We start from the raw sequence: 27,461 nt of genomic DNA on the forward strand, positions 1-27,461 counted from the left end.
GCTAAAAATAATGTGGAGTAATGGAAGCCCCTTAGAGCCTTAAACTCCAAAATATTGAGAGACATCATGGCATTTACTTCAGTCCTTACTGGAGTTAACAGATGTTTCCATCAATGTTTAATAATTAAAAAAATTGTCTGAGAAAGCCTGTTTGCTTTGAGATTCACTATTAATTACATCAGTAAGTAAACATGGAAAAGCTTTACCAGGGATAACAGTACCAGAAAAGCCTAAACTCAGTAAAATGCTATCAAGGATGCTGAATAGCTGTGCAGTAGAAGGGACAACTAGTATTTCAGAAAGCATTTTTGCCTTTGTTAATGCAAGCAAAGTCTGTAAGATAAGCAAGCAGTGATTTGTTTAAAATACAGTCACTCAAGCTATGAAGAATCATGTTTGAAAACACTGAAAGGAAACAATGATTCCAGGCTCTACTGACAGAAAGCCTACTACATGTAGTTGCCTTAAAAAAGTGAAGAAAAGAAATAAAGTGCACAGAAGTTCCATGTCTCACTGGGATACCACCATTAGTGGTCTAAGCATAACTTCAACAAAACTTTTCAGTTAAGGAAATTAACATATAATACTTGAAGCTAATCAGAATTATGCATCTGAAGACATCTGGAGTAAACAGAATTAACTAATGAGATTAATAATGAACTAATAAACTAATTATAATTCATAATAATTGGGGGCAGGGAGGGGGGAGGTGGGCAAGGAAGATGAATTCAGAGCAAACATAACTCAAAGCATTTGAAAATGCCTTTGTAAAAGTTTCTAGGAAACTACCACAATGAAAGTTTCTCTAAAAGAAGTTACAATAATCTCAATTTAATTTAGAGCAGCAGTGCTGTATGAAGCAAACAATGAAAGCAGAAATCAAGGATGGATATTAATGGTCAAATTTTAAATTTCCACTTCCAATGATACCAAGGACACAAACATGCTATCTAAATCATGTTAATAGTATCTCATCTTAACAAGCTAGCACTTACCAGCTAATCTGTGACAAGAAACGTCAGGGTGTTCGCTCTGTCCCAAATGCAAATTCCAACTAATTCTAATTCAATTCTAATTTGCATTTGCACTAAGCTAAGCATGTGGACAAGAGCAGTTAAAATTTAATGCTCTGACACTCACCTATCTAATATTAGATCAGGTATCCCCACATCTTAGAGATACAAAGTAAATCTGATTACAGAAGAAATCAAAATGGCTTGAGTGAAACAAACACTCAATACGGAGAGCAAATAAGCAGCAAGATTTAAGCACAGATCTACAACACTTTCATACATGTTTCCATAGATTGTTCAGGAAACAATTCCCACCTGAACCGAAAAAGTAACACTTTAAGATCATACACAGATAAGTAGAGCTGCTGTTGGCTTTTTTCTTACTTATTCCTACTGTGAAAGGAACAGGAGAATATACTGTAAGGATGAAAGCCAGCCAAGGAAGGCAGCAGCCTAGAGAAAGTAATTTCTTGTATTATCTGAAAGAAATGGACAACTATAGACCCAAGACAAGAGACATATTAAAGATAGGATGATTAACTTGGCATCATTTAACTTGTAAAGCAAACATACATTTTCATCAAAACACTGTAGTTCTATTACAGGGCTGCTAAAAATAAAAGATCATAGACAATTTTTATTTTGTTTTCCCCCAGTTGATTTAGTACACTTACCAGCATTTGCTGTATAGACAATTTCATTGATGGGTCAGTTGTACTTCCTCTCTAAAGTGCTTTGAGGGGAGCTCAAGTGCATCCTCTTCCTCAATCTTTGAAGTGTTTACCTGTACCACCAGCTTTGAAAGTAAAAGGCAACAGGCAGGCAATGCAGAGACAGGAGTGAGGCCAAGTACAACATAATATTACTCAAGAAATATTTTAGTGCTGCTTTTCAACTCTTACAGTCCTTTTTTTAACTGAGACTTTAGATACTATTTAAAAGGTACTATTTAAAATTGACATTTCAGAATTCAGTCAGCAATATATCAGATGACAAGAATATAAGAACAGATAATCTGAAATCATATACATTAAATACACATATACATAAACAAAGGATTCTTAGTAAATAAAATTACTGATGTGCTGTAACAAACAAAAACAATTAGAAAACTCTCAATATTAAATAAAACAGAATCAGTATTGGGTACTAAGAACTAACAGGAGCACATTACAAGAGGAATATCGATGAATGTGGAATTACAAAAAATAATTATGTCTGTATAAACACATTAGAGTAAAAAGAAATCAAACAGTGGCAGAAATACTACAGGTGAAGACTAAGACTGGCAAAGATTTGTCCACAATGCAGGGAGAAGGGAGGAAGGAAGTGAACTATTTAATAGACAAAAAAAATGAGATTTATTCAACATTCACATCAAATGTTTTATATTCCAAAAATTACTAGAAAAGCTAATGCTACTCTACAGTCTGTCGTAATTATTAATAAAGTTACTTCCAAACCCCACAAACTTTTAAACCCAAGGATCAAATGTTAGACGTAAGAATTAAAAAGAACTAAAAAGGAGCCAATTTTGAGTACTTTTGTTTATGTTACTCATCTTCATGTTAAAAGGATAAGCATGCTGCAAAAGCATGAGAACGAGGTTGTTTCTGAACTGAAGACTGCAATTAAGGAAATTTCCAACATACTTCAATATTAGGAAGCTCCCTAAGCACTTGGCTTTCATAGTATTTGCTACAGTTTTGCTGACCTAGCAAAAGTAACCTGTTTCTTACATAACCTGGAACTTAAAGAAAAATAAGGACATTCATTTTATTTTTTTCCCCCAATAAAATTAACTAACTGGCAGACAGGTAGGCTGCATAATACTAGAGAATCTAAACCTGGCTATGCAAGAGCAAAATACTGGGAATTAACAGAGTTGAGACTCCATTTCTTCTCAACAAGGAAGAGACTGAAAGAAAAAGGTAGTGGTTGTTGCTTCTCCTACCTTCTCCAGTTGTTGTGGGGGTTTTTTGGTTTTTTTTTTTGTTTTGAAATACTTGGGGATTTTGATGATGTTTTGTTTTTGGAAGTTAATATTTCAATTTTCATTACTCACCCCTAAAAACACATCTAAGATTTTTTTTTCCCCTTGACCAGGAAAGGGTAGAAATGAAAATATTCTAAACAGTGATTATAAACTTATCCTGCACTTCCACACGCAGTTTGCAAGGAGCAGTTTTAGCATAATATTGAAGTGGGATCATTTCATAGTTTCTGGGGAAATACAGCACAGAACAAAGCAGATGTCATGACTAGAAGAGAAAGGATTTTATTATTGAGAACAATGAACTTCTCCCTAAAATGTTAACCCTAGAAGTGAATTAAGTGAAATCTAAGATTATAAAGCTCCCTCAACTAGCTGAGAAAAAGTCAAACCAAATGTTAGTATGTAAAAGAAAGTGACTACAGACAGAAAACCACAACAGAGAAAATGAACATGAAAACCAGAGGAGATTCAGTTACCATCATGTTTGTTGACTAACCAAGAGAAAGTTTCCAAATCAAGCTACCTACGATGTAATATGGATTATAACTCATATTAGTTACAACAGAAGCTTTAGTAGTGAAAACTACAATGTGCCAATATCAAAATTTCCAGTGAACACTTGCTCATGATTCAGCATCTGTTTTCCAGGCAAAAATGCTGGAAGTATGGCAAGACAAAAATTCTGTATCCTCTGCAGTGCAGCTTCAACCTTGTGTGCATCAGGAACCCAAAATCTCTCATTACAAATGTCTAGAAAGCAAGTCAAGAACAGTTTTCAACACATATCCCTCTTCCCCAATTCTTAAAGTCTTGATCCATCATTATTTTCTTAATGTTCTTCCCCTTTTTAACTGTTATTTCAAGTTCTATAGATGAAGAATTGAAAACTGAAAAGCATTTGAATTCCTCTGCAGCCAAGACCTGTGGTGGGAGCTGGTGAGTGAGTTGACTTCTCCACTCCTCCACAACATTCACACTGCAGAACAGTAAGAACTGTATATATCATCTAGGTATCTTCTCAAGCTGCAGGCAGGGGAAGACTCAATCGTGTCATCATTTTTGGATGTTAAGAACCATAGTCCATTTATGAACTTTTAAACAATAGAGAGAAAACTGTATGACCTAACTGTGAAAGAGACTTCATGTCTTCACAGATGAAACATCTGTACATTTAACATTCCTTTAGCTAAGGCTTAATGGGGCAGGGAAGGCAACAGCCACTTATTACACTTGAAAGAAACCTCTACCATCACCTTCTGGAAACGAGGTCAACACCTTTGTATGCACATGAGGAATGTCTCAAAACATTTGGAAGGCATGGTTCTTGCTGGGCTCGTTTGTTCTTGCACAGTTTTTTTATCAGCTGCAGCCCCGTTACCACAAAGTGAGAGGAGCGAGAAATGTCTGTCAGTAGTCTCTGCAGATGCTCACCACCAGCAGCCTGTTCTTTGTCTCACACCCTGGCCAAACAGAGCAAGGCAAGGCCACTGGAGGAAGAGCCACAGTACTGCTTCTCAGCATTCTGTGATCCCCTTGGATCCAGCAGAACTTTGTCAGACTCAAAGAGTCATGGTGAAAGTTATCCAAGTTATGACAACTTGGCATGCGCAGCATTGGTTAAAAAGGCCTAAATATACAGCACCAGCTCTTACAGGTCCTTCCTCAAAAACTAACTGAAAGTGATGCTGGGTTTGATGGGAGTGAGGGGTTATTCCAAAGAAAACTCCCTTTTAAGGGACTTACCTTTTCCAGTGCCAACGAATCCACAGGCTCAAGACTGATGGAAGCCAGGGACTGCAGAGCTGATAGACTTAATCCACCTGCTAGAAAGGATCATGCTGGAACTGGTAAGAACCACTGGCTGCATAGTCCAAATCTAATTCACTTATCCCAGCGTGACATCCTACAGAACTTCACTGCCCAGCTTCTTGGCCAAGCAGAGTCACAGAAGCACTCTGAAACCAACAGCGCAGGGTCACTGAGTTCCCCAAGGGGCACAAAACACGCCAGACCAATGCATTGCTCCCCAAGCACACCTTTGTAAATAAGCACAAAAATAATATCCCACATCAAGCTTCATTGCAAAATTAAAGCATTTGCATCCCAGTCAGCTATTATGTCTACTGTGAAGTGGAAAGAACTGCAAGGATGAAATCAAGTTTCTTCACACAGAAGTTGGCAGAGAACTCATCCGAACTACGGCCACCATGTGGCCATACAAACCAGCACTATCAATCTTCTCTGCATCTTGTTTCAGAAAGACTAAAGGATTATCATCATCATTTCAGGAATTTCTAAATAAAGCTCACTGCACCCACACAGCCTAAGTACGACCCTGTATATCGGGACAAAATAGTCTTTTAAAGTCAAGCCTCTTTTTAAGGAGGCATGCCACCCAATCTCACAGGCAGACATCATATAGTGTTTCACATACTCCAAAACAAGGTCTAATACAACCCAAGGCTGATAGTACAAGGTATTTTCCCTCATGATGGATTTCCAGCTCCCCTCTCTATATACAGACAAAAACCCATCAGGACCACATACATGCAATAAATCTGCCACAAAGGGGAACATCTCTTCAGTATTAGCTATCCTCTCATCAACAGGACAGAAATACACCTTGAACTTTTAACAGTGCTGTTCTTAATGCATACTCCACAGGTATCTTTCGAATTGCAGCATTTTCAGTGTCTCCACATGCTCACTACATTTTTTTTTCAGTAACCCCCTTGAACACCAAACTCTTCAAGTATCAGAGGTCTACCAAAGCTTGCTTAAGAAGTTAATTTTCTTTCTACCTCTCACTGTGATAGCTTCATCAGAAATCACCATCACTTCAAAACAGTCAACAAAATTGGGACATTACATCCAGGCATCACTGTCCATCTGCTCATTACAAACTCCCTTTCATCACCAGTTTAGTATGATAGGCTGTATACTGTCTTAAATGACATTAGTAAGGTTTGCCAGGCATCACACAGCTCTCAAGTGTCAGAGTTCTCAAGTTGCCACAGTCCAACCACCAGCTACTTTCAACATGGCACAGGGAAGCACAGAGTCAACACATTTCTTTCCAAAAGAAAGGTTGCTTTCTAAGCGCAAATTTTAAAGAAAAGTCAAGTTCTAATTAGAATAAATAAATTAAACTTTTCCTATTCACATGGCTATCACCACACTGGCTTACTCAAACTTTCAAGAAATACCATCTTCAAAATACTGCATGAAGTAGGAAAATAATAACTTCAAGTGAGGAACTGAAGGCATATTATACATCATAAATATCCAGAGCTTTTACACCACAAATAAAGCCTGCTGAATGATCCCTGTGGTATTGGTCTGTAGGTAGCAATTATATGGAGCTGATGACATGAACAGGATACAAGAAAGAAACTATACACAATTCTCAACACCAAGATGCTTCAGGCACTTCTGTCAGCATAATGTATTTTTTAAAATACATTTAAATTAAAAACAGATGACTTTATGGGTTTGGGGGGTTTTATTTCAACTTATCTTTCTATGATAAACAAACCTGCTGCCAAAGTAGCACCTTCCTGCAAACTACTATTTTTTGGTATAATTTCTTTCCTTCTCAGTACTTCTTTCAATATTCCCATACACATTTCGCTTCAGTCAATGAGTCAAACACTAACAGTTTTAAAGGAACAGTAAAGACAAACTAGCATCAGTCACATGTACTAATAAAGAGCTTTTTCAAGGAAAGCCACACCATCTTCATCTGACAGCCTAAAATCTTCACCTTAAAAAAAAAAACCACACACCAAGAAAACCAAAACCAGAACAAAACTAAAACCACACCAACCCTGTCCAGTCTAGACTGAGAGTTAGATCTAGCACCACCAAGAGCACAAGTTCCCAGACATCCCTATCACATCTCCATCCCTCTCACATCCCCAAAGTGGTACTGCACAGCTGGACAGTGGCTGCACTTGCATTTCCTGATCAGCCATTCAGAGCAGAAAATGAAGAAAGGAATGAGGTAGTCATGAGGTGTGGGCATGTCCAGGAAGATCATCAGAAGAGAGGACCGATTTGATGCAGGGTAGCTGGGGAAGAGAGAGTTAGGAGGAGGCACAGTAGATGCACTAGAAAAGTGAAGGAGTAAGAAGGCTGTGCACAGCTGACTGTAGCACTGAAATAAGACTGAAGTGGGAAAAAGCCTTTTGCATGCAAACCTGTTTGGATTTACTGAAAAACCAGAGACTTGTACAATTCTTCCAAGACACTACATTCAATAGGCCATTCTCATTCATGTGATTATTCCAGAACAGCAAAATAAAGTTATAAACTAACCAATAAGTACTCAACAAATGGAATAAGCTAGAAAGCCCTTCATGTTTCTTTACAGATGATGTGGAATATCTGTATTAAACTGCCCTGTTGCAGCAGAGCATCAACTGTCTGAAATTCAGAGTAGGCATCACGTTCCACTAAGTGATTCTAATCCCTTTTGAAAACTTTAATCAAATTGCTTTAAAATCTGACCCTTCAGCTTTAAAACTCCAAACTGAAACATCTAGCTGATGTTCCTAAAATCCAGAACCTAAAGAAATGAACACATACTGTTGCTTTTAGATTTGCCATTCAGTATTTATCAGACTCAGTACTAAGCATCCACTCACAGAGGTCATCATTAAAAAAGATGGCATTACTCACGAATCAGATCACAAGGACATCGATGTTTTCTGCCTTGGTCGCCCTGTATACCCTAACGCAAGATGAGGGCTGTACCCCAGGTACTACAACATGCAAACATACATAATTGCAGAATTTACCATATCCCCACACCCATGACCTACACAGTCCTCTACTAGTAAATACAGCCAGGCTATGACCCTATTCTTGGACTATTCTCAGCCACAAGCCCAGCTGATCTCTAAGTCAAAACAGCAATAAAATGAACCTAAAGTAACCTTCCACACTGAATGGATGACAAGCACACTGCAATCAAAGACTATCAAGACAAGAGGAATCATATTAAAGGTAATAATTAACAACTGGTAACTATTCAGCTACAAGCATCTCACCAGTAAGTATGAGTCACTCCAAAACACTAAGCTTCTAACATTCAAAATGCATACCTTCCACCACAGGTTAAGCTATTCACTATCTTCCTGCTTCTGCCACCAGTCCCTACAATGCATTCCTTTTAAATACCACTTTGTCACCTCTTCATTTCTAATCAACAATAGAAACAGGAAAGAAGAATTGTGTTGACATAGAAATGCAACTAAATGCAATCAACTGCTTTGAGTAGCAGGGTGTTCAGAAGGGGTAGCAGTCTGAACAAGAAAGGATAGAATATTGCAAGCCCTCCGTGTTTCCCACAACAATGGCCAATAGGAGCTCGATTAGGGTAGCATTTAAGCATCCCGACTGATGTCTATTCTCATCACACCATAGCTGAAAAGTATTTTCATTCTTCATCTGAGTATATTGAAGACACAAAGAAATCCACAGAATAGATGCAGGGGTTCTGCCACCTAGTGGCATCTAGAGCCTGAAATTAGTGATCTACCATATTATTATTACCTTTTTTGTTTTATTTCTTTTTTAACTGGAAGCATTTGACAGCACAGAAGAGAATAGAGAACACATAGTTTCACTAGCACTGAAATTACTAAGCCTGGTTCCCTGCGGCTTTGTTTCAGAACTGCATTCTGTAGCACTCAAGATGATGAGAGTTTCAATTGAAGCTTTTCTAGCTGTTCAAATAGTCATAGTATATTTCTCTTTACCACTACTCCAGCTCCCACAGATTCTCTGCTGCCTAATACCAAAGTTGATTTCATGTTGTGTAGCCTCTCTCACAGTCACCTGCCCATTTTCAGTACTTGCAGTATTATAATACCTTTGAAGTCCTTATCCATTTGTTCAAACTGCTCAAATCCGATAAATCTCAGAAGTAATTGTGGGCAATAAACTGGGAAAAACAGACTGAGAGACAAATATCAGCAGAATGATAAAAGCCTCATTTCCTCACAACACCACCTGCATCACAGTTTGTCAATAAAGAATCTCTGTTGGCCCCAAGAGCTCAAGGTATTCCCCTGCCCGGTTCACAGCATGGACACACAGCATGTCACGTCAAGGCAACAGGGAGAGGGGATGCAGAGGAGCATAGAGACATGAACCCCTAAAGGCAAGCAGCTAGTAGAAACCCCCCTTTTTGCTAGGCCATAAACTCAAAAGCCCCCTTTTCCACTTGGGATTCAAAGCCAGAAGCACTTTAATGCCTAAACTAGGTCAGTCTTTGTTTACACAAAACACAGATGAGAAAGGAAGTATCAATTCATTCAACTTAGTCAGGATGGGTCAAAATCACCAGACTACCAAGCACATAGCAGCACACTTTTAAAATTTATTTTTAAGAAAAGAAGCCTTATTAAAGGCACATACAGAAAACATGCCTCCCACAGATGTAGCCAGGTAACAAACAATTCTTTTTCATGTAAGACAGATATGCTTCCTCTGTGTGAGCATCGACAAAAATTTGGTGACCTCATATTGTTACTAGGCTATGCCCTCACAGAAGCCTTAGGTTCCAGCTCCCATTTGTCAACTTCTGTAACCCTGGTAAGCCATGAGCACTTCCAGCCGATATCTGCTACAAAAACTACAGTAAATAACAGATATGTTCAGACATTTCAGTTTCAGTCCAGTAAAACAAATAAACAAAAAAACCCCAACAAAAAAACCCAAAGAAACATCAACAAGAAACCCCACCAAACAAAAGAAAGCCAAAGCCCCCCCACCAAACTACAAAACTGAAAACAAAAAAATCCAAACCCCAAAACATAACCAAGATCACAAGCATGATACAATTGCCAGTCTTATCCTTTTGATATTTTTCCTTTGCCTTCTCAAGTTTTTTCCTCCAACTCTATAGAGGAAGATCTGCCACAGGTGATTCAGAGGTGAGTCAATCCTGCAGACCTAGCAATGAATCACCCATCTCTGCTGGACTTTTATGAGAAAATAAGAGAAGATTTCAGCAAGTTTCGTTTCTTGCTCTGTATTCCATAGATTTGAACTTCAGCTGTGTAAAGTATTAAGCAAGTAAGAAGTACCATAGGGATGAAAAGAGGTGCATGTCTTGATGTGAAACCATGTTTGACAACACAGTTTGACTGAAGCTGTAAAGACAGACTAGATCTCTGCTAGAAAGCAAAGCTCTCTTTTCCTTGTCAATGAGCTAGCAGCTTTCACAGCAATAGCTCCCAGGATTGAGAAGGAAAACAGAGATTGTTGGAATAAATGTGCTTCCAAAGCAATGGCTCACAAATGCAGGACTGTGAATAAAAATAGACACAGACAGCTTCTGTCTGCAGCCTCCTGAACCAAACCAGTGGTGGTTTACAGAAAGCGTAAGGCTTTCTTACAGTGAGCACAAACACTCTGGTCTATGTGTAAGAAAGCTACTCGCATTACTGGAACATTACAGTGCCATTCAAAGGAAGTTAGGGATGTCTTATTGTGAACAGTTTTATCTCAGTTTTCAAGTTTCACTTAATCTCACTTCACATTAGTACTCAGCTACTCAGTTGAAACTCATCTGCAACCTAAGGAACCTGAAGAATACAGTAGCAAACTACAGCCCCTTATACAGGACAATCCTCAAAGGATTGTCAATTAGAGTTTAACCAGAGTACTTATTTATGCCTCATTTTAATAAACAGATTGCTCAGAAAGAATGGCAAAGGAGACAGTAAACTGTTTTCAGACAGTATCCATATGTGCCATCCCTTCATATGATGCCAGCTCCTACATACCTGATTAGGGAATCTCAGTAACATGCTACAGAGTTTTGAAAAAGACTAAGCAAACACACTTTAAAAAACCCCAAAATGCTGATACAGTTAAAATAACTTCATGCAGTAATAAAAGTTCTAAAATAATATATTTTACATGTTAAGGGCAACAATTTTCTCCTCTCCTCATTTCTGTGAATCTTGAGTACTGTGCCTCAGACTCATTCCTTAGGTGTTATGTGTATTATGTTTTGTAAGAGATCCAGACCTATCAGTGAATCAGTCATATCACCTGTTTCTTTATAATGAATAGAGCCCTGTTACCCAAGTACAGCCCTCGAGTCAGAATCCAAGTCCCATCCACCCTCAGTTACTTGTATGTTCTCCCAAAAATCCACTTTCCTGAAACACTCAGTTTCTTGCTTAACACACCTAATGCCACACAACAAACAGCATTAGCATGCTGCTCCATTAAGCATTTTAACTCTCCACCACTAGCAGGAGATATCTGGAAAAACAAACATTTCATTCCCACCCACTCACCTACACTCTCCACCCCACAGTTTGATCTTGCTTGGCTTACTTGGAGTTTTCACCTTCTAGGAAAGCTGGGATGTGGAGTCCTGCCTTACTCTGCCTTCCTTATTTATGACTTGGCAGCTGCCAGCAACCTGTACAGGGACAGACCCAGCTCCAGGAGGCAGGCAGCATATAACCCTCCATAGCTCCCCAGCTCTAGCAGGTGAGTTCCAGGCTGAAGCTGTTTGCTCTTCTACCCGGTATGGCTACACCGCAGGATATCAAAGCCCCAGCAGAAGGCATCCAGTTATTGCAAGCTGGAGGCTGAGAGCAGCGGCTCGCACCATGGTGAGGACTGGACGCTCAGAATGGTGTCACAGAATAAAGTACATACTTAACTCTAAGGCTGATACGGCAATACAAAGTGTAAGACTTCTGAAAAGCAATAGCATCAAGACTGCTATTTTAGTTTTCTGTCACATGTGATCTATCTAGGTAAGGCATAGCCACACTCCCCACAAACTACAGAAGCAGAATAATTAGAAAATCTTGTTTTACAACTTGCTTTCTATCCATCATTCTACTAAGGTATAATCAGTCACAAGTTTATTGAACAATTTTTGACATTTAAAATGGTTTTCTTCAGAAGAACCTGAATTAGTTTTTTTAAAATATATTACTTTATGCAAGTTGTAAAATCTTGATACTAGTATTCTATCCTGGCTTCTGAAAATGAGCAAGAGTTTAGGAACTTGTGTTCCAAACTTCCACAAAGTAATTAATACATATTACAGAAAGACCAAAAGCAGAAAGATGAAACATGTTACTTTTGGCATTAACCTACTCCCTATTCACTCCTACAAGAAGCCTTGCAATGACAACTGAGAAGAAAAGGTATCAGACCTACACATGTAAGTCTGCCAAAAAGGCTGGAAGCCCCAGCTCACATGGCTAGAATGTCTGGCATTTCCTCTGCTGCTGTATGTGACTGCACCTCCTAGTCAGGGGTCAAAAGCACATGTGAGTTTCTAGTTTGGGGTTTTGGGGCTTTTTTTTTTTTTTAATGCTTGTTTGTTTCAAATCAAGTGTGTTTTCTTTGTCCTTCTAAGTTATATACTATGTTTAACATGTTCAACATATAACACTATTAGTGTATTCATTTATAGAAGATGTGATTTTGGCATGTGTCTGACAAGTCATTTAAATTCTAGCACCTTTAATTAAGTAGATTGGTTTGTCACTATGACAACAATTTTTACATGTGTCTAAAACATACAAAAGTACCGTTTTTTTCTCTTCCTAGCTGAAAACTGAAACTAAGAGTTATTGAAAGTTTTACCTCGCCTGGAGAGAAAGGCAGAGTTTACATAACATCTGGTTCTAGATAAGTTATTTAATGGACATCATATAAAGTTACTTGTTGAATGAGAAAGTTTTCTTGGATTTGAATAGCAAGAATTTGAATCTAGAAGAAAAGGAAAGAGAACACACACAGGAACACAGGAGAGGGTAGGGCTGTTTTTCACCAGCACTGAGGCTAAAGATGCCTTTGGTTGGGTTTGCTTCTGAGAAAGCCATCCAACCACAAGGTCAGGCTTCACATATAAAACACCGACTCTCTCCCCAAGTATCTGTGTAGAGGAATCCATTACCAGTAACTAAAACCACAAGCATGTGCCCAAAATATATTGACAGTGATGGACAGATGCCCCAGTATTTGGAGAGGAAGTATTTTATTTTTAAGCATCCATAGAGGGCACACATGTACCACCTACATTTGGGACCAGCACCTAAGGATACCACCCAGAGTACCATCTCACTGCAATGTCACCAGGAAAGGTGGAACTGAATCCTAAAGACTCCATTTACAACTAGGCAGTTTTGTAGCTTCCATAGCCTTAAACAGATACTTGGATGTTTGTTTATATTGTCGGCTGTATCCCTGCTAACACTCTGGGGTAGGGTAAGCAAAACTTTCTAGGACATCTTTAAGAGGAATTTTTTTTTAGAGTTTTACGCAGGGTTTTTTTCTAGGGGACAAGAGGGTGTGATCAAGCAACACCTGCTGATACTGAACCTAAAAGGGCAGAATAAAGGGCAAAACAGGAGGAATAAACTCAATAAAACTTCCTAGATCATTAGATCAAAATGTCAGTGACGGATTACAGCTAATTAGACCGAAGCAGTCATGGCTAGAGGAAAACCTGAAATGGTTTTGCACACCTTCCCCCCTCCCTGCCCCTTCTGTTTTAAAAGGGAAGGGCAGACTGAATTTATCACATAGCGTACATCCAGGTTTAGTGCTACTAAAAATTAATAAGGTCTGATGAGGTTAGAAATGCAAGGTCACCTAAAAAAATAAATCTATCCAACCCCTTGGGAAGATAAGTCGTAGTTAGCTGCACATCTAACTCATTCAGATGTGATTTTTTAATTGCTATAACAGTAGCACTCTTCCCCAAAGGTATACTTCTATCAGATCAATAATCACACCCATTAGTAATGAAAGGGCAGTTTCCTAGAGCAGTGCCTCACAGCAAGACCTGATGAGGTATTCACCTATAGGAGGAAACTTTGCCAGTTCTAAGGAAGAAAAATGGTCTCAGACAAAATATCCCATTTCCAATGTTGTTGGAAGTACATAACAGCAAGGGGATGAAGAAAGAGGAACAGCAGCAGGCCAGGTGTTCCACTTGAAACGATTCACAATATGCACTAGAACAGACTGACCAACAAAGCAAGTGGTGCAAGTGCTCAACACACAACACCATGATAGACCCAGGATAGTATCCTACTTAAAACATTATTTCCAAGAGCTTATTACACTGAAGTATTTGATACAGTTCTGCTGAGTGTGAAAGCAAACTAGAAACTTCTTCCCTGTCATATCAGCACCACTGCTGGCAGCAGTCCTGAGTGGAACCTTGAGCTGAAGGCAATGGGGGCAATAGCTCAGCCTGACCCCAGAAGTTGAACCAGCAACTCCCCTACATTTACAAGCATGGAAAAGCCAACAGTGAAGAGCATTTCAGGTCCCATGTTAGGTAAGTTAATGCACAGAACACAAAGTATTATTATATTTTTTAAAAACAAACAACCAAAACCAACAAAACTACTAATCAAACATACACATGTGGTTGGGGAATAATTTTCTTGTCACACGAGTATTAACTCCATTACAAATATTAATTATTTTGCTTTTTTAAAGCACAAAAATTTTACTTTTGCAAATTATTTTAGAGAGACATCTTCTATCACTGTATTAAGCAGAACGTACTTTCGTATATGGGAAGGAAGAAGTGTTCAATCTTCTAGTAGTGAATACAAATACAAAACAGGCTTACACATTTTTTTAATGTTTAAGTTGGACTGAGTTGAATTTTCATGCATCTTGAAAAGGATACTGTTGGAACAGTTGGAACAATACCCATACTTGGGTATTCTTGCTCTATTTAAAAGCTGCCAGGGCAAACCAAGCTTATTAAGCATCCTATCTGCAGCCTACTCTGAAGTTTGCCAGTAACACTTATCTTTAATTATTCAAGCTTCACCAAAAGTTTCTCCAAAACCCAACTGGTTCAGAGGATCTTGCTTCAATTCTAGCCTCCACCCATCCATCTTAGAGAGACACACTTTGCTGCTAATCCATCATTCTATTGCAAAGAAAAATTAGTCTCATGAGGTGGAAGCTGCATGGTATTTGCTCTATGTAGAAAACAATAACACAACAACTTCAAGGCCTAAATTAAGAAACAGAGCCAAACCAGTTTGCCACTATGCTATACAACCATGCAGAATCACAAAATAATTGGCATACCATTCATTTAAAGAGACAACTGTGAAGTTACTGGAGGTGATCAAACAAAAAAACCCAACCCATTTTATTTTACAATAAATTGTTCCTCATTATTTATAGAGACACAAGCATTGCACTAAAATTTTCATATTGGCCAGTATGTCACTGATACCACTATCACTGGATACACTCATTCCACACTCAGTTATCTCTGTCAGCATCAATGCTGCATATATCCAAACAAGACTTGCCCTGTCAAAACAAGACCTGTGACCCGGCCACAGTAATATAGCTTCCTGCTAGTATGCAACATTAACCTAATGTTTACACACCATTCAATTCGAGATCTTTGCTCAGGTCTCTTCTGTCACAAGCAGATAACTTTTGATCCTTAAAATCAACACTGCATCTGGAAGTGTTCTGCTAAAAGTCACCTGCTCCATTTTCTCTCTCTTCCTCAACATGAACAGAAGTTAAGGTCAAGCATTCATTAAAACCTGTAACTTGCCACTACAGCTAAAGTGGACATACTTCAGCACAGCCTACTTGCCAACATGGAAAAGAGCATTTGGGAGGCACTCAGTTTATCAAGAGCAAGATCTTACCAGCTCTAAGATACCTGCCCTGTTCTTTTCCTGCTCTCACAGAGGCACCAGGTACAATCAGTTACCTTGTATTCAGTTTCAGATGAATGCAGGTAAACATTTGAAACAGAAAAAGGCAAGAAGAATGCTCCTTTGTCTCTAGAAACAACCATGCTTTGACCATCCACATCTGACTGCTAGCTTTGTAGGAGGCATTTATCACACAGTCCTATCCCAGGGCTACAGTTAAGGTTACACTTCTGCCCACAGCCATCTCGAAAAGAGCAAATTTGAAGGAAACCAAAGTGTCACCAATTGAAGATCCAGTACCCTCTCCATAAGCATTTTATAACCAAGGTGTTTGGATGTAGAAGGAAAGGCAAGTGTGGCATCTGCACAGTAGCTCACATGAGCAGGTGCAGCATAGGAAGGCAATAAGCTCAGCTACTACACAGCAAAAACACCATATATTTACATAAAATGGCAAGGAAAAATATAAAAGATACAGAATTAGTTACAATTTTAAATACTTTCTGTAATGTTGACACTTCAGGTATTTTTTACCAGATGCTCAGTTTCGTGTTCTTTATTCAATCTTCCCTTCTAACAGTTTCTGCAATGCAGCTTTTCCCCCATTAATACAAACTGCATTATTCATAACCTAATTAAGCCTAAAATTAGGTATCCAGCCACATCAATATCAAAATATGAAAGTCAGTTTTTGCTTTTGATATATTTCTGAAACTACTGCAAGGTTTTCCTCTGGTTAGCTTGAGATTTCATGGCACAGATGTTCTCTGTGTGGCAACTCATCTTAAAAATAGGACATGCTGAAAGAGCCAAAACATTAGAAAAAGATCATACTTCCTTGATCAGGGAACAGTTCTCTGAGGAGCCAGAGTCAGAAAAGTGACAAGTCCTGCAAATTTAACACTGTTCTGTCATGCTGTGAAAGCAACTGCACTGCCAGATGTGCCACTGTCACAAAGCCCTCCCATCAATTAATGATTGAGTTCTTTTTCCCTTTTTGTTTTTGGAAAATTTCTTCATATATTGAAGTTATTAGTATTCTTAATCTGTACTATTTCCATATCCATTTTATTTCCTTCTAGATCTATGCATTCAGGAAAAACAGCCCAAAAGCTCTACTGCTGTTTTCCTCAGTGTCTCGTGAAATTTTGCCCTCAAATGCATTTACTTGGCTCTCACAAGCATGTTCAAGGGTAAAATCTGGATCTTTGCCACAACTGCATTCCTTATTGCAAATCTACGCCAACCTTCAAAGTTCAGTTATTTGAGCAAAAACATACGTTAGTTGTTGTGCAAGAGGAGTGGAAAGCATATCAGATTAAGCACATTTGAAAGTTCTTCACTCTCGTCCTTGCTTGATAAATCAGCATAAAGCTGGATCTCTTTTGTTTTAACTTTTCAATTAAACCATTAAGACCACACAAGTGAAGTTAAACAGAAAAGCAGACTTAACAACAACCAAACAAGCATTCAGAATAAAATTACCTTATCATATTTGTTATTCCAGGACTGGTCCAACAGGTATTGCAACATTTGCCAGCATAAAGTTATTCAGTTACATGTAAAAAATAATGGAATGCAAGGAGTGTGTTGCAATAAGCCAGCTTAATAGATACCAGCAACTTAAAAGGCCTTTCCCTTTCTCCTACGAAGGGCAGCAGTGAATAGCTCAGAAAGGTGCAAGCCAGAGAACCAAGAAGCAACTTGTAAACAACTTCAATAACTTACTACCAGCAGCAGGTTTTACATGTGGTCAGAGATGCAAGTGAAGGGGGTTCGTTCATCTAGAGCATTAATCACACCTTTCATCAGAAAAGGTACAGACTTTATCCTTCACTTTTTTTTTATTAAAGATTGGGCTTAAGTTTGACATTAAAAATATTTTGGTTTTTAGTAGAGTAGAACTGATAAAGAAATCGACTGTTTTTTCCTCTTAGAGCTCAAGTGTAAAGTGAGAGAAACACACCACATTTGCTATGACTGGTAGCACTTAACACTCTCAAACAACTTTGTCTGTGTCACCTCAGTACCTGGCATTATCAAAACAAAGATAGGTACAAAACAAACAATCTGCAGGTTGAAGTTTTCAGTAAATTCAGTTGAAGAGAACCCAACCTGAAGTACAGCCCACCTAGTGAAATACTGAATCCCTTTGACCCATAACTTTCCCCTCACTTCACAGAGGGAAGAGGAGATAGCTGTTCTAGCAGGGAACATTTTAAAGAAATGAGCTATCATTCCAAAAACATGGCAATGCCTCTGAAAAGACAGCTCATGAGAGCAGAGATCCTGCTCTGGTAGAGAAGGAGGAGCAGGTTCAAGAACATTCTTAGGCTCCTGTTCTTTAATGCTCTGCTGGACTATCTGAACTGCTGGCAGTGTCAGAGGGCTAGAGAAGATCCCAGAACTGGAATACAGACCTTGAAAATAGATTTTTCAGCTAACTGGACCGGCACAACATTAAAAGTCTTCGATGTTACTACCTATCAATGCCCTACAAATGTACCTTGATGAAAAAAAAATTACTTCCTCTTTCACTTCTCTTACCCCCAAGCCTCAATATCTCAAACATCTGAAGAAGTGACTTTACTGTGCAACCTGCAGCTAATGCTTCGCAGATAATGACTACAAGAATGCACAGATGTAACTTACTAGACTCCTGTCTGTTACTGTGGCTCAGCAGACAGAAGGCACCTTGTCACTTTCCACCTTCTAGCCACATTTTTCCAGTCCACTCCAGCAGACCAAGTTCAACCAAGCTGTAACCATCAGCAGTCTCCTGAATAGAAAAAAAGCTTTCCAAGCTCAAGAACACAGGATTTCCTGAACCATATCAGAGCAGGCACTCATCAAGACAATAACCAAAAGCATTTTAAACAATAACAGAAAACCACTCCAACACAGGAATCTATTACTACTATTATTATTATTATTTAGGTATGCAATAGCTTTTCCAGACAGTTTCTTTCTAGCCTCAGATGCATGCATTTCCTCATAGTAAGATGGTTCATGACCTCTATACAAACCTTCTCTGCAAAAAGCTTACTGATGGTCCAAGCAGAGGAACAGGCACTTCAGGCCTCGTAATGGAGCTGGGAGATCTCTAAAGCATAAAGGTGCTTTATGCAATATGATACTTATTCAACTAACAACTGAACATTTGTAGCATGTCTACAAGAAAATTGAACAGATTTTAGCTGCCAAGTTCTGTGACAAAACCAATCCTTTCAAATTTATCTAATCCTACTGTTTCCTAGGAAAACATGGGCAAGGGGTGCAGACAACAACTGACTTCAGTACCTGTATTACTGAGACCGTACTTTGGCCTCACCATTCTTTCTTGCAAATAGACATCAGCACCCCTACAGAGGTCACATACATTTGAACAGGGCAGAGCAAGCCTTTGGGACACAAAATAAAGAATGACTTTACGGCTAGCCCTTGTCAATGACTTCTTAAAAACGGGATGTTAGAGCCCATGCAGCCTGACCTTGGGAAGGAAGGGCAGAGAAAGTTGTTTTAAGTGAACTGGGGCATATAAGCAGAATGAAATAGGTAACCAAAGAAAGCAAGAAAAGGAGACAAAGATAAAGGTAGAACAAAATCTGAGAAGCCCAGGAAGGCAGGCAGACATAAGCCAACAGAAAAAGAAAGACCCTACAGGAAAGTAACAAGAGAAAACTCTGGGTTAGCTAAGCAAGCTAGAACCAACATCAAGCCCAGAAGGGAAGACCACACACAGTCTGAAAAGCTTAAGTATAAGACAAACTAGATGAAGAAGGAAGATGAAAAGAAAGGCTCTTGAAAGTCAAGGTGCAAGCACAAAAAGACACAATGAAATGAATTACATGCAAAAGCCTCAGCCCCTTAGTGTGTTGGCATTTGGACATGGGACTCCAGACTTCAGCTCATTGCTTATTATTCGTCCGGTTGTTTTTACAGAACAGATTCCTCACCTGCAGGCTTTCAGTGAGCTGCACAGGTTGATAGAGGTAATGCTATACATTAGCCCCAGCATGTACTGTAAATGGACCTATGTACACTTCACATTGCTGGAGCAGACTAACTGCACCCTTCCTTCTTTCAAGGAAGGAACAAAAAATTACAACAACAGTAAGGGGGCAAAACTAATTTTCTAGGTTCCCATTTGTCAAATATTTTGTAAAATATCAATCTATTTCAGATGTGCTTTTAACAACAATACAGCCATAAGAAAAAAAATGTTCACTTGATAGGACCTTTCTCCTTCCCAATTACCTTCATAATGAGAAGGAAAGCTATCTAGCTACCTTACAATTTTTTTTTCTCTCAGCAGAATGGGATTAAGTATTTTCCCTTTACTCAGCTGTGTTATGGAAGTTCAACATGCGAATGACACGCAAACTTATCATGAATATAAAAAAATATCTTGTAGAGTGACAATGTCACTGAACAACACAAAATATTTTCAACTGCTTAATACCCTCAAAGTAGAAACACATTGAACTAGCTGCTTAGGTGGCACTTTTCTTCAAAATTATGGTGTACCCATCATTCAGGTTCTCAACTTATGCATTTTTAATCACACTGTTTATTTCATTATCCATGTAAAGTGTGATGAGGAGAGGGAAGTTAGACTACTCTCCCTTGGTCCCACTTTCCATGGCAACAGATTCTATTAGAGTATTTAAAGATTTAAATTACTAGTTTCAAATCTTCCTGCTATTATCTTTAACAGACAAGCCAAAAGAGTGAAGTATACATCAGTACCTTGAAATTCAGGAAAATCTTAATTTGACATATTTAACATATCTTATGAATCATCCCTTTTTACATGACACTACGGTTTAAGATTCAGCTCGCCTTAGGGAAACTGAAAGATTTCTCTATTTTCACATGCTCAAAGAGCACTCTCGTTTTCATACTACCTAACCCATGTTTCAGGTGGACTTTTCCAAATGGATAAAATGCACTTTTAGACTACAAACTCTGAAAGCCTGGAAACAGTCAAACAGCAACTACTGGCTCAGACACACCAAAGTGTCTATTCCATTCTACCTAAGAGACTTGGCTTGCTTAGCAAATAGAGACGTGGCAAGTGCTAGTGGAAAAAAGTTATTCTCCTTTTCCACTAGCTTTGGTATAGGACGAAGCATCACTTTGGTTTTAATTACCAAAACAATAACTAACGCATTTAAAGAAACAACCTCCATACGCAGTTAGTGCTCAAGTACCAATGCCAGCTGGAGAAATAGGGAATAAGCATTTACAGTGCAAAATGCAGTAGGGAGATTTGACCAATTACAGCTGTAAAGTGCAGACATTGAACCTACATTACTACTTCTGCCCTTCAATTAGGAAATACAAATGGATTTAACTTGCAACATTCCTCAATGGTACAGTTTGATAGTCTGAGGATGCAAATGCGAATTCACATTCTTATGAGCAAAAGCTGGATTGTTACAACACAAGTTATAACCGACAGATTTCTGGTATTTAAGGGTACTGTTGTTGTTTCAGCACCTGCATCAGCTATCCTTCCTAACTGTGAAATGCTAGAAAGTCAACAGGCCCTAAACACTTCTACTGGTGCCCTATAGTCTGAGCTTTAGGAGAACATTCTCCCCATAACCCAAAGAAATAAAACAAACAAACAAAAAATAATAAAAAGAATTACACCTCTGAAAAAGTAACTGCACCATTTCTCTCACACCAGACAGTTTACATGAATACTGTTATATCTAAGCATAAAATGCTATTTGTTTCAAAATGGGAAACAAGAGGTTGCTGAAGGGAAGTGACTCAAAGAATCAACCTGCTTTAGCTGGGCCATTCCACAAAATAGGTCCCTTTTTTCCAAGGCTGCAAAGCACAAAAAGGCAACCCACAGCAGATTTTCATAGCAAGTTAAACACATGAAGAATTGTCATGCCAATTGAGTCCGGCTGAACTACTACAGACTTAGTCACACATTCACAAGCTGAAAAGGAGCGGTAAGATTCCTTAAAAGCCCATATATACTACTGCCCACTACTACAGCAACAAACAAAAGACGAAAGGTTGTGCCTCCCCTCTTCCTAGAACTAGAAAAAAACACTACAAAAAGCCCAGACAAAGCACTTGCATGCCTTTAGTAAGCAACATCATGACCGCTGATAACGAGTATGTTTCCGCAGTTTCTCACAAGATCTCCTTGTTTAAAGTCTGGAGCTCGAAAACAATTTTCTTATCACCAAAGTAATACAACAGATGACATCATATCACACTCCCTTAACTCAAAGGTAGTAACTTCAAATACAGTTAGTAGCCTTACAAATACATTCACTTTTGCAATACAACTTTAAACATTGGTTTAAAGTAGACTGATTAAGCAGGTGCACACCACTAATCAACTTCTGCATGTTTCTGAACACTTTAGAGAATAAACAGTAATTACAGCATCATAGAAACGATCCAAGATGACTCCTTTGATAGCTGTTCAAACCAGTCCTAAAAATACAGCATGGAAATTTAATTCCAGCTGGATATATTTGAGCCAACTTGTTTCCAGTTCAGCCGTAAGCAACAAAAAGAAAAAACCAAACCAAACATGCATGTATGCAGAAGCATAAGCATATGGGGCCTAATGTAAATCTAATCAAAGGAACACAGAAACCATAAAATACAAGCATTAAGGTAACGTTATATTACATAAACTGAGAGAAAATAGCAGTTCATGCATTCATATAATAAAGGGTACAAGTATAATCAAACTACTCCCTTTTTCTATGCCTTTAATATTAAAATCCACTGCATTTATTCATGGTTCAGTGACATCAGTACATCTAAAGAGATTTTTCTGCACTGCTCTACAGCTAAAGATATGCAAAGGTAGCTACCATGAACTACAAACAGAACCATATAGTCTCAAAATCTGCAAACATCATGGCGCACAAAGCACAGAGTATTAGTTTCTTCCATCCTTAAACTTAAGCATTTGGAACACCAAGCTTTCTGAAGTTCTATCTCCCTCTAAACACAGCCTGTCTTCTGAGAAGTACAAGACCACAGGTATCTGAAACTACTCAAGTAATTTTAAAACACTTTAGAATCTAGTTTTTCATCAAATGCACAGAAAAAATTACGAACTCTGAATTACTGAAGATAAGTGCTTACCTTCAATCCTTTTTAAGGCCGACAGACAAGTATCCCGGCTTGGGAATTCAAATGGATTATTACAGGTCCGAATGGTGTCACATTCGCATTTCCCGTTGATTATGTTACAACCTGTTATAAGGTTTTCATTGCACGGCTCAAATCCAAGAAGCTGATCATCATCCCAGTTTTCATCTAAAATAAACAAACAAACTCGCTCACTATTGGATTTCAGCTGCAGTATATAAATCCAGCTGCTTTGGACTTGTGTGCAATTCACTTCAAGTTCAACACAGCGCTAAACAGAAGATAACAGATTAAAAAAATAATGGATTAACCTAAACCATGGGATTTGTCAAATACCATGTTTCACAGCTGTTCTATTGCCCATTTTGCTACAGCAACTGGCATTGTTTACTTCCATCTGTGTGAAAAACCATGTCATCTCAGGGAAATGCATAGCTGTAGTACAAATGAGTGCTATTCTAACAGAAATAACTTTTGCAGATACTAGAAGTTATATTTGTATGGAAGTGAGAACACTGGACACAATCTGCAGCTGTTACAGAAGTCAAATTTGAGTCAGAAACAGAACATTTAAAAAGACAATTAAAAAATACATCACACAGAAGTCACTCCACAGAGATAACTTTTTATTACAAAAATGCTGCAAGGTGCCAAGCCTCTGATTCTGTTATATGACCAAAAGTGAGTTTTGCAGTAGTCTTGGATTTTAATAGATACTTTAGGAGAATTGATCAAGCACATCTCACTCCTCGCTGTCAAGGGGCTGGGGATAGTTGGGCCAGAGTAAGTCTCTCTGCTCAAATAACTCTGTTCCTTTTGAATCAGCCCTGTCACATGTGTGTAACTGGTGCTCCCACTGTATAACTGTACTACTCCCACTGCCCATTTTCCTTTTAGGAGGCTACATGCAACAAACTTTTATTCCCCACCCACCCCTAGAAAGAGATATAAATCCACTTGATCCAGAATTTCAGCAAGATTACCAGCCCTACAAAAATCTCTGTTTCCTTAGGTCAAGGGCACATACAGCAACATCCCACCAACACAAGTTTAATTAAGACAGAATCACAGAATGGCCTGGATTGGAAAGGACATTAAAGATCATCTAGTTCCACTCCCCCTGTCATGGGCAGGGACACCTTCCACTAGACCAGGCTGCTCAATGCCCCATCCAACCTGACCTGGCATACTTCCAGGAATGGGACAGCCCTCTCCAACTTCTCTGGGTAACCTGTTCCAGTGCCTCACCACCCTCACAGTAGACAATTTCTTCCTAAAATCTAATCTAAACTTACTCTCAGTTTAAAACCATTCCCCCTTGTCCTGTCACATGCTTTTTATGTAAGATTAAAGAAACTAAACTAGGCATTAGATATTCTTAGCTATATACTTCCAGGAATGGGACAGCCCTCTCCAACTTCTCTGGGTAACCTGTTCCAGTGCCTCACCACCCTCACAGTAGACAATTTCTTCCTAAAATCTAATCTAAACTTACTCTCAGTTTAAAACCATTCCCCCTTGTCCTGTCACATGCTTTTTATGTAAGATTAAAGAAACTAAACTAGGCATTAGATATTCTTAGCTATAGAGCACCAGATCGTTTTCCAAACTTCCCTGTCTAAAAACAAGTACTACAAAATAGTCACACAGAGTTCACTGACTTCTAGTAATGACAAAAGGAACAAACAGGTATTATCAATCAAACATTCAACAGCAGTACTCACACTGTGCATTCTAAGTAATTCACCCCAATCTTACATACTATCAACAAGCAGATTTCCAATACAGGTCCTGCCAAGAAACACTTCAAAAAAGTTTGAACATCTTCCAGTTATGAAGGGTAGGATTTTTGTTGCTGTTGGGGTTATCAGAAGCTGTCCTCCACAGCCAAAACCAAACTGTTTGTCATTCAGCAGTCTGATGCTCAATAGATGTCTAGAAACAAATAACACACACACACACACATAGATATTGACATGTAAGTACTGGCCACTCACAGAAACAAGCAGAAAATCTGCTAACCTGAAGTTTTTCTTGTTTCGGGGAAAATAAAAACCTACCACCTAGAAAGAACTGTTTACCAGTTCAGTACTGTACATGATCTACAGGAAGTGTCACAGCAGATTCTCAGATATATTTCTCCCTGAGCAACCAACTGCTTGCTTTCTATTATGAGCTGGCAAAGTACCCTGCTGACAAAAAGCACAGAAAAATGACAAAGCCAATTTTAGATACGAAGATGGGAACCTCCATGGGAATCTCATGGCTCTTCTACTCCATAAAAATGGCAAAGGAAGAGTAGTCATTAACCCCGGGAAGTAATCTCTTTTTTTTGGCTAACATTGGCTTATCATCCCATACAGCAACTCTGCCAATGAAAGTCAAAGGAAGTGCAGAAGTTCCTGAAGAGAAACTATTAAAATTCTTTCAAAAGAAGATGCACCTTCAGTAATGCCTGGAACACTTTCATTGTGAGAAGGTCATGCATACAGAGGGGAAAAAAAAAAATCCTGAAAATTTGGAGAACAATAATACATCCTGTTTTTGAGAAGCCGGAATACAGCCAGGACAATTTGTATTTTCGAAATCACAGCAGTAATCCACATAATGACAAGAACAAAAGCTACACCTACAGTCTTCGAACTCCGTAACTGCAGGGGCCAGAGCCTCATCCAAATCAGTCTCAGCCTTAAAAGAAGGGGTTTGAGCTGCTCCCTGTTTCTGACACACGGGCTCTCCTCCCATACCCCTGGGTGCAGGACAGGAGCCCAGCCTGCCCTGATGGCTGCAGCACCAGCATGTGTGCCCTTGTCCCTGCACCCCCAAGCCTCCCAGGCCAGTGCAGTGCAGACAGGTGGGGCACACAGATGGCAATGTGCTGTTGCTTTTCCAGCAAGACAGTTCAGAGCATTTGTGCTGCTTTGCCCTGTGGTATTTCGGCACTAAATCTTCTCTAGGCTGGCGGATCTGCAGGATCCCTGTCACACAAGAGCTGCTCACCCCACATAAGGTGGGACCCACCTGGCACAGAAAGCAGAGCTGCCCCTTATCCATGGCAGAACACCTCGATGCAGACACACTGAACACTGTGGTGCTGCTTGCTCCAATTTCCAGGACAAATCTGTGGTGGATACCACACCTTGCACTTCCCATGACTTTCCAGAAAAGGCAATACACAGCAAGTATACAGGCCAATACTAGGTGCACCCAAAGTCTTCAATGCCACACACCTCAAAGATTAGCTCAGTAGCCATTAAGAGTATGGAAGAGAAATCCTTCAGTAATACTTGCAGACTATACTTCTAACATGTTGAACTTTGAAACATGGTGTTTTTTATTACTAGGTGTGAATACAAAAAAAGTCACATTCAGACAAAGAATGAAAATCCAGTTTTAGCATGTACATCTTCTAGCAGCCTGCTTTTCACACAAGTTCATTTAGAAACAAAATTTCCATTAATGAAGGAGCAAACATATAACAAGAGCTTATTTTAGTTTCAGAAATCAAGGCAAAGTCTAGCATGATTTTTCAAGCAGACTTAAGGCTCCTTTTCCTACTTGATTTTGTCCTTTTATGAATAGAATGTCAAGGTCCTATTAAATGAATAATTGTTTACCACTTAGAATAAACCCTCAGAAGTCACATCAATACAGAAGAACAAAATTCCTTGGAATGAAAAGTACAGCCATATGAAAGCCCTCACATGAGCTAAAGGGATGAATCCAGTGTCCCACTTCACTTTCAGAGATTTGGTTACTTGTTGCAAAGGCATCTAGTGCTCTCCTTGATGGAGATAACTGAGGGTCCAGTACAGCATGCTCGCCCCTTCAGAGGGAAGCAACATTTCAACTGACAACGGAACCATGTCTTGAACAAAGCATATCACCTAGCCTCTATTATTCCCCAAAATCATCATGTCCTGTGGACTACTCCAAAAAACCAAAAACTTGTGATTTGGGACCCGAGACTATTCCAGTCCGTAGCACAAACATTTTCCTGCATGTTCTATTTGATCTCCTCAATAGCTTCCTTTTCAGGAGACTGATCTTTCATGCCCACCTCCCAGAAATCTGGATGATATGAAGGAACAGACAGATATAATAATTTGTGAAAGCTTTAATTCTCTACAAGCCAGGCTGACAAAACCCAAATGTAAGAATCTGAGCCTCTCAAATCTCATTATTGCACATCCTATCCTCTAGCTGACTTCTAAGACACCTAAAAATACAAAAAATCAAATAGGTGTTTAACATGCTTTAGTTTTTACAAGCAATCTAGCTGAAAATAAGCCCAGGTAAACTGTTAGTTTTCATGCAAACTCATTGTTGTTTAGCCATTTTGTTTCTAAATGAACTTGTGTGAAAAGCAGGCTGGTAGAAGATGTACATGCTAAACCTCCTTGTGCTGGTATGATCAGGTGGGGTAAAAAAAGGGAAGAGCCACACCTTTTAGCAGTCCTGAGTTGTCATTAGACCCTTGTTATAGAGTCACTCTAGTACTTTTTGCACATATACCTTGAAGCAGTTCAAATACTCCCTAGCATGCTAGTAACTACAGCTTCAAAGTCATTTCTTATTCAAGTTATTTCTACATACCTGCAGTTCCCC

At 38.9% G+C, this 27,461-nt stretch overlaps 1 protein-coding gene across 1 annotated transcript in view; it reads right to left on the reverse strand.

Moving 5' to 3' along the window:
• Nucleotides 1-27,461, reverse strand: part of LOC103810945 (cysteine-rich motor neuron 1 protein-like) — a gene marked incomplete at both ends in the record, with an annotated part of 127,715 nt that overhangs the window by 90,613 nt on the left and 9,641 nt on the right. Inside the window, one exon of the mRNA XM_009083877.1 lies at nt 22,848-23,021. Within this exon, the coding sequence (XP_009082125.1) occupies nt 22,848-23,021 (174 nt within the window). The remainder of the gene's footprint in view (nt 1-22,847; nt 23,022-27,461) is intronic.

The sequence above is a fragment of the Acanthisitta chloris genome, unplaced genomic scaffold, assembly GCF_000695815.1.
Source record: "Acanthisitta chloris isolate BGI_N310 unplaced genomic scaffold, ASM69581v1 scaffold6201, whole genome shotgun sequence".
Lineage (NCBI taxonomy): Eukaryota > Metazoa > Chordata > Aves > Passeriformes > Acanthisittidae > Acanthisitta > Acanthisitta chloris.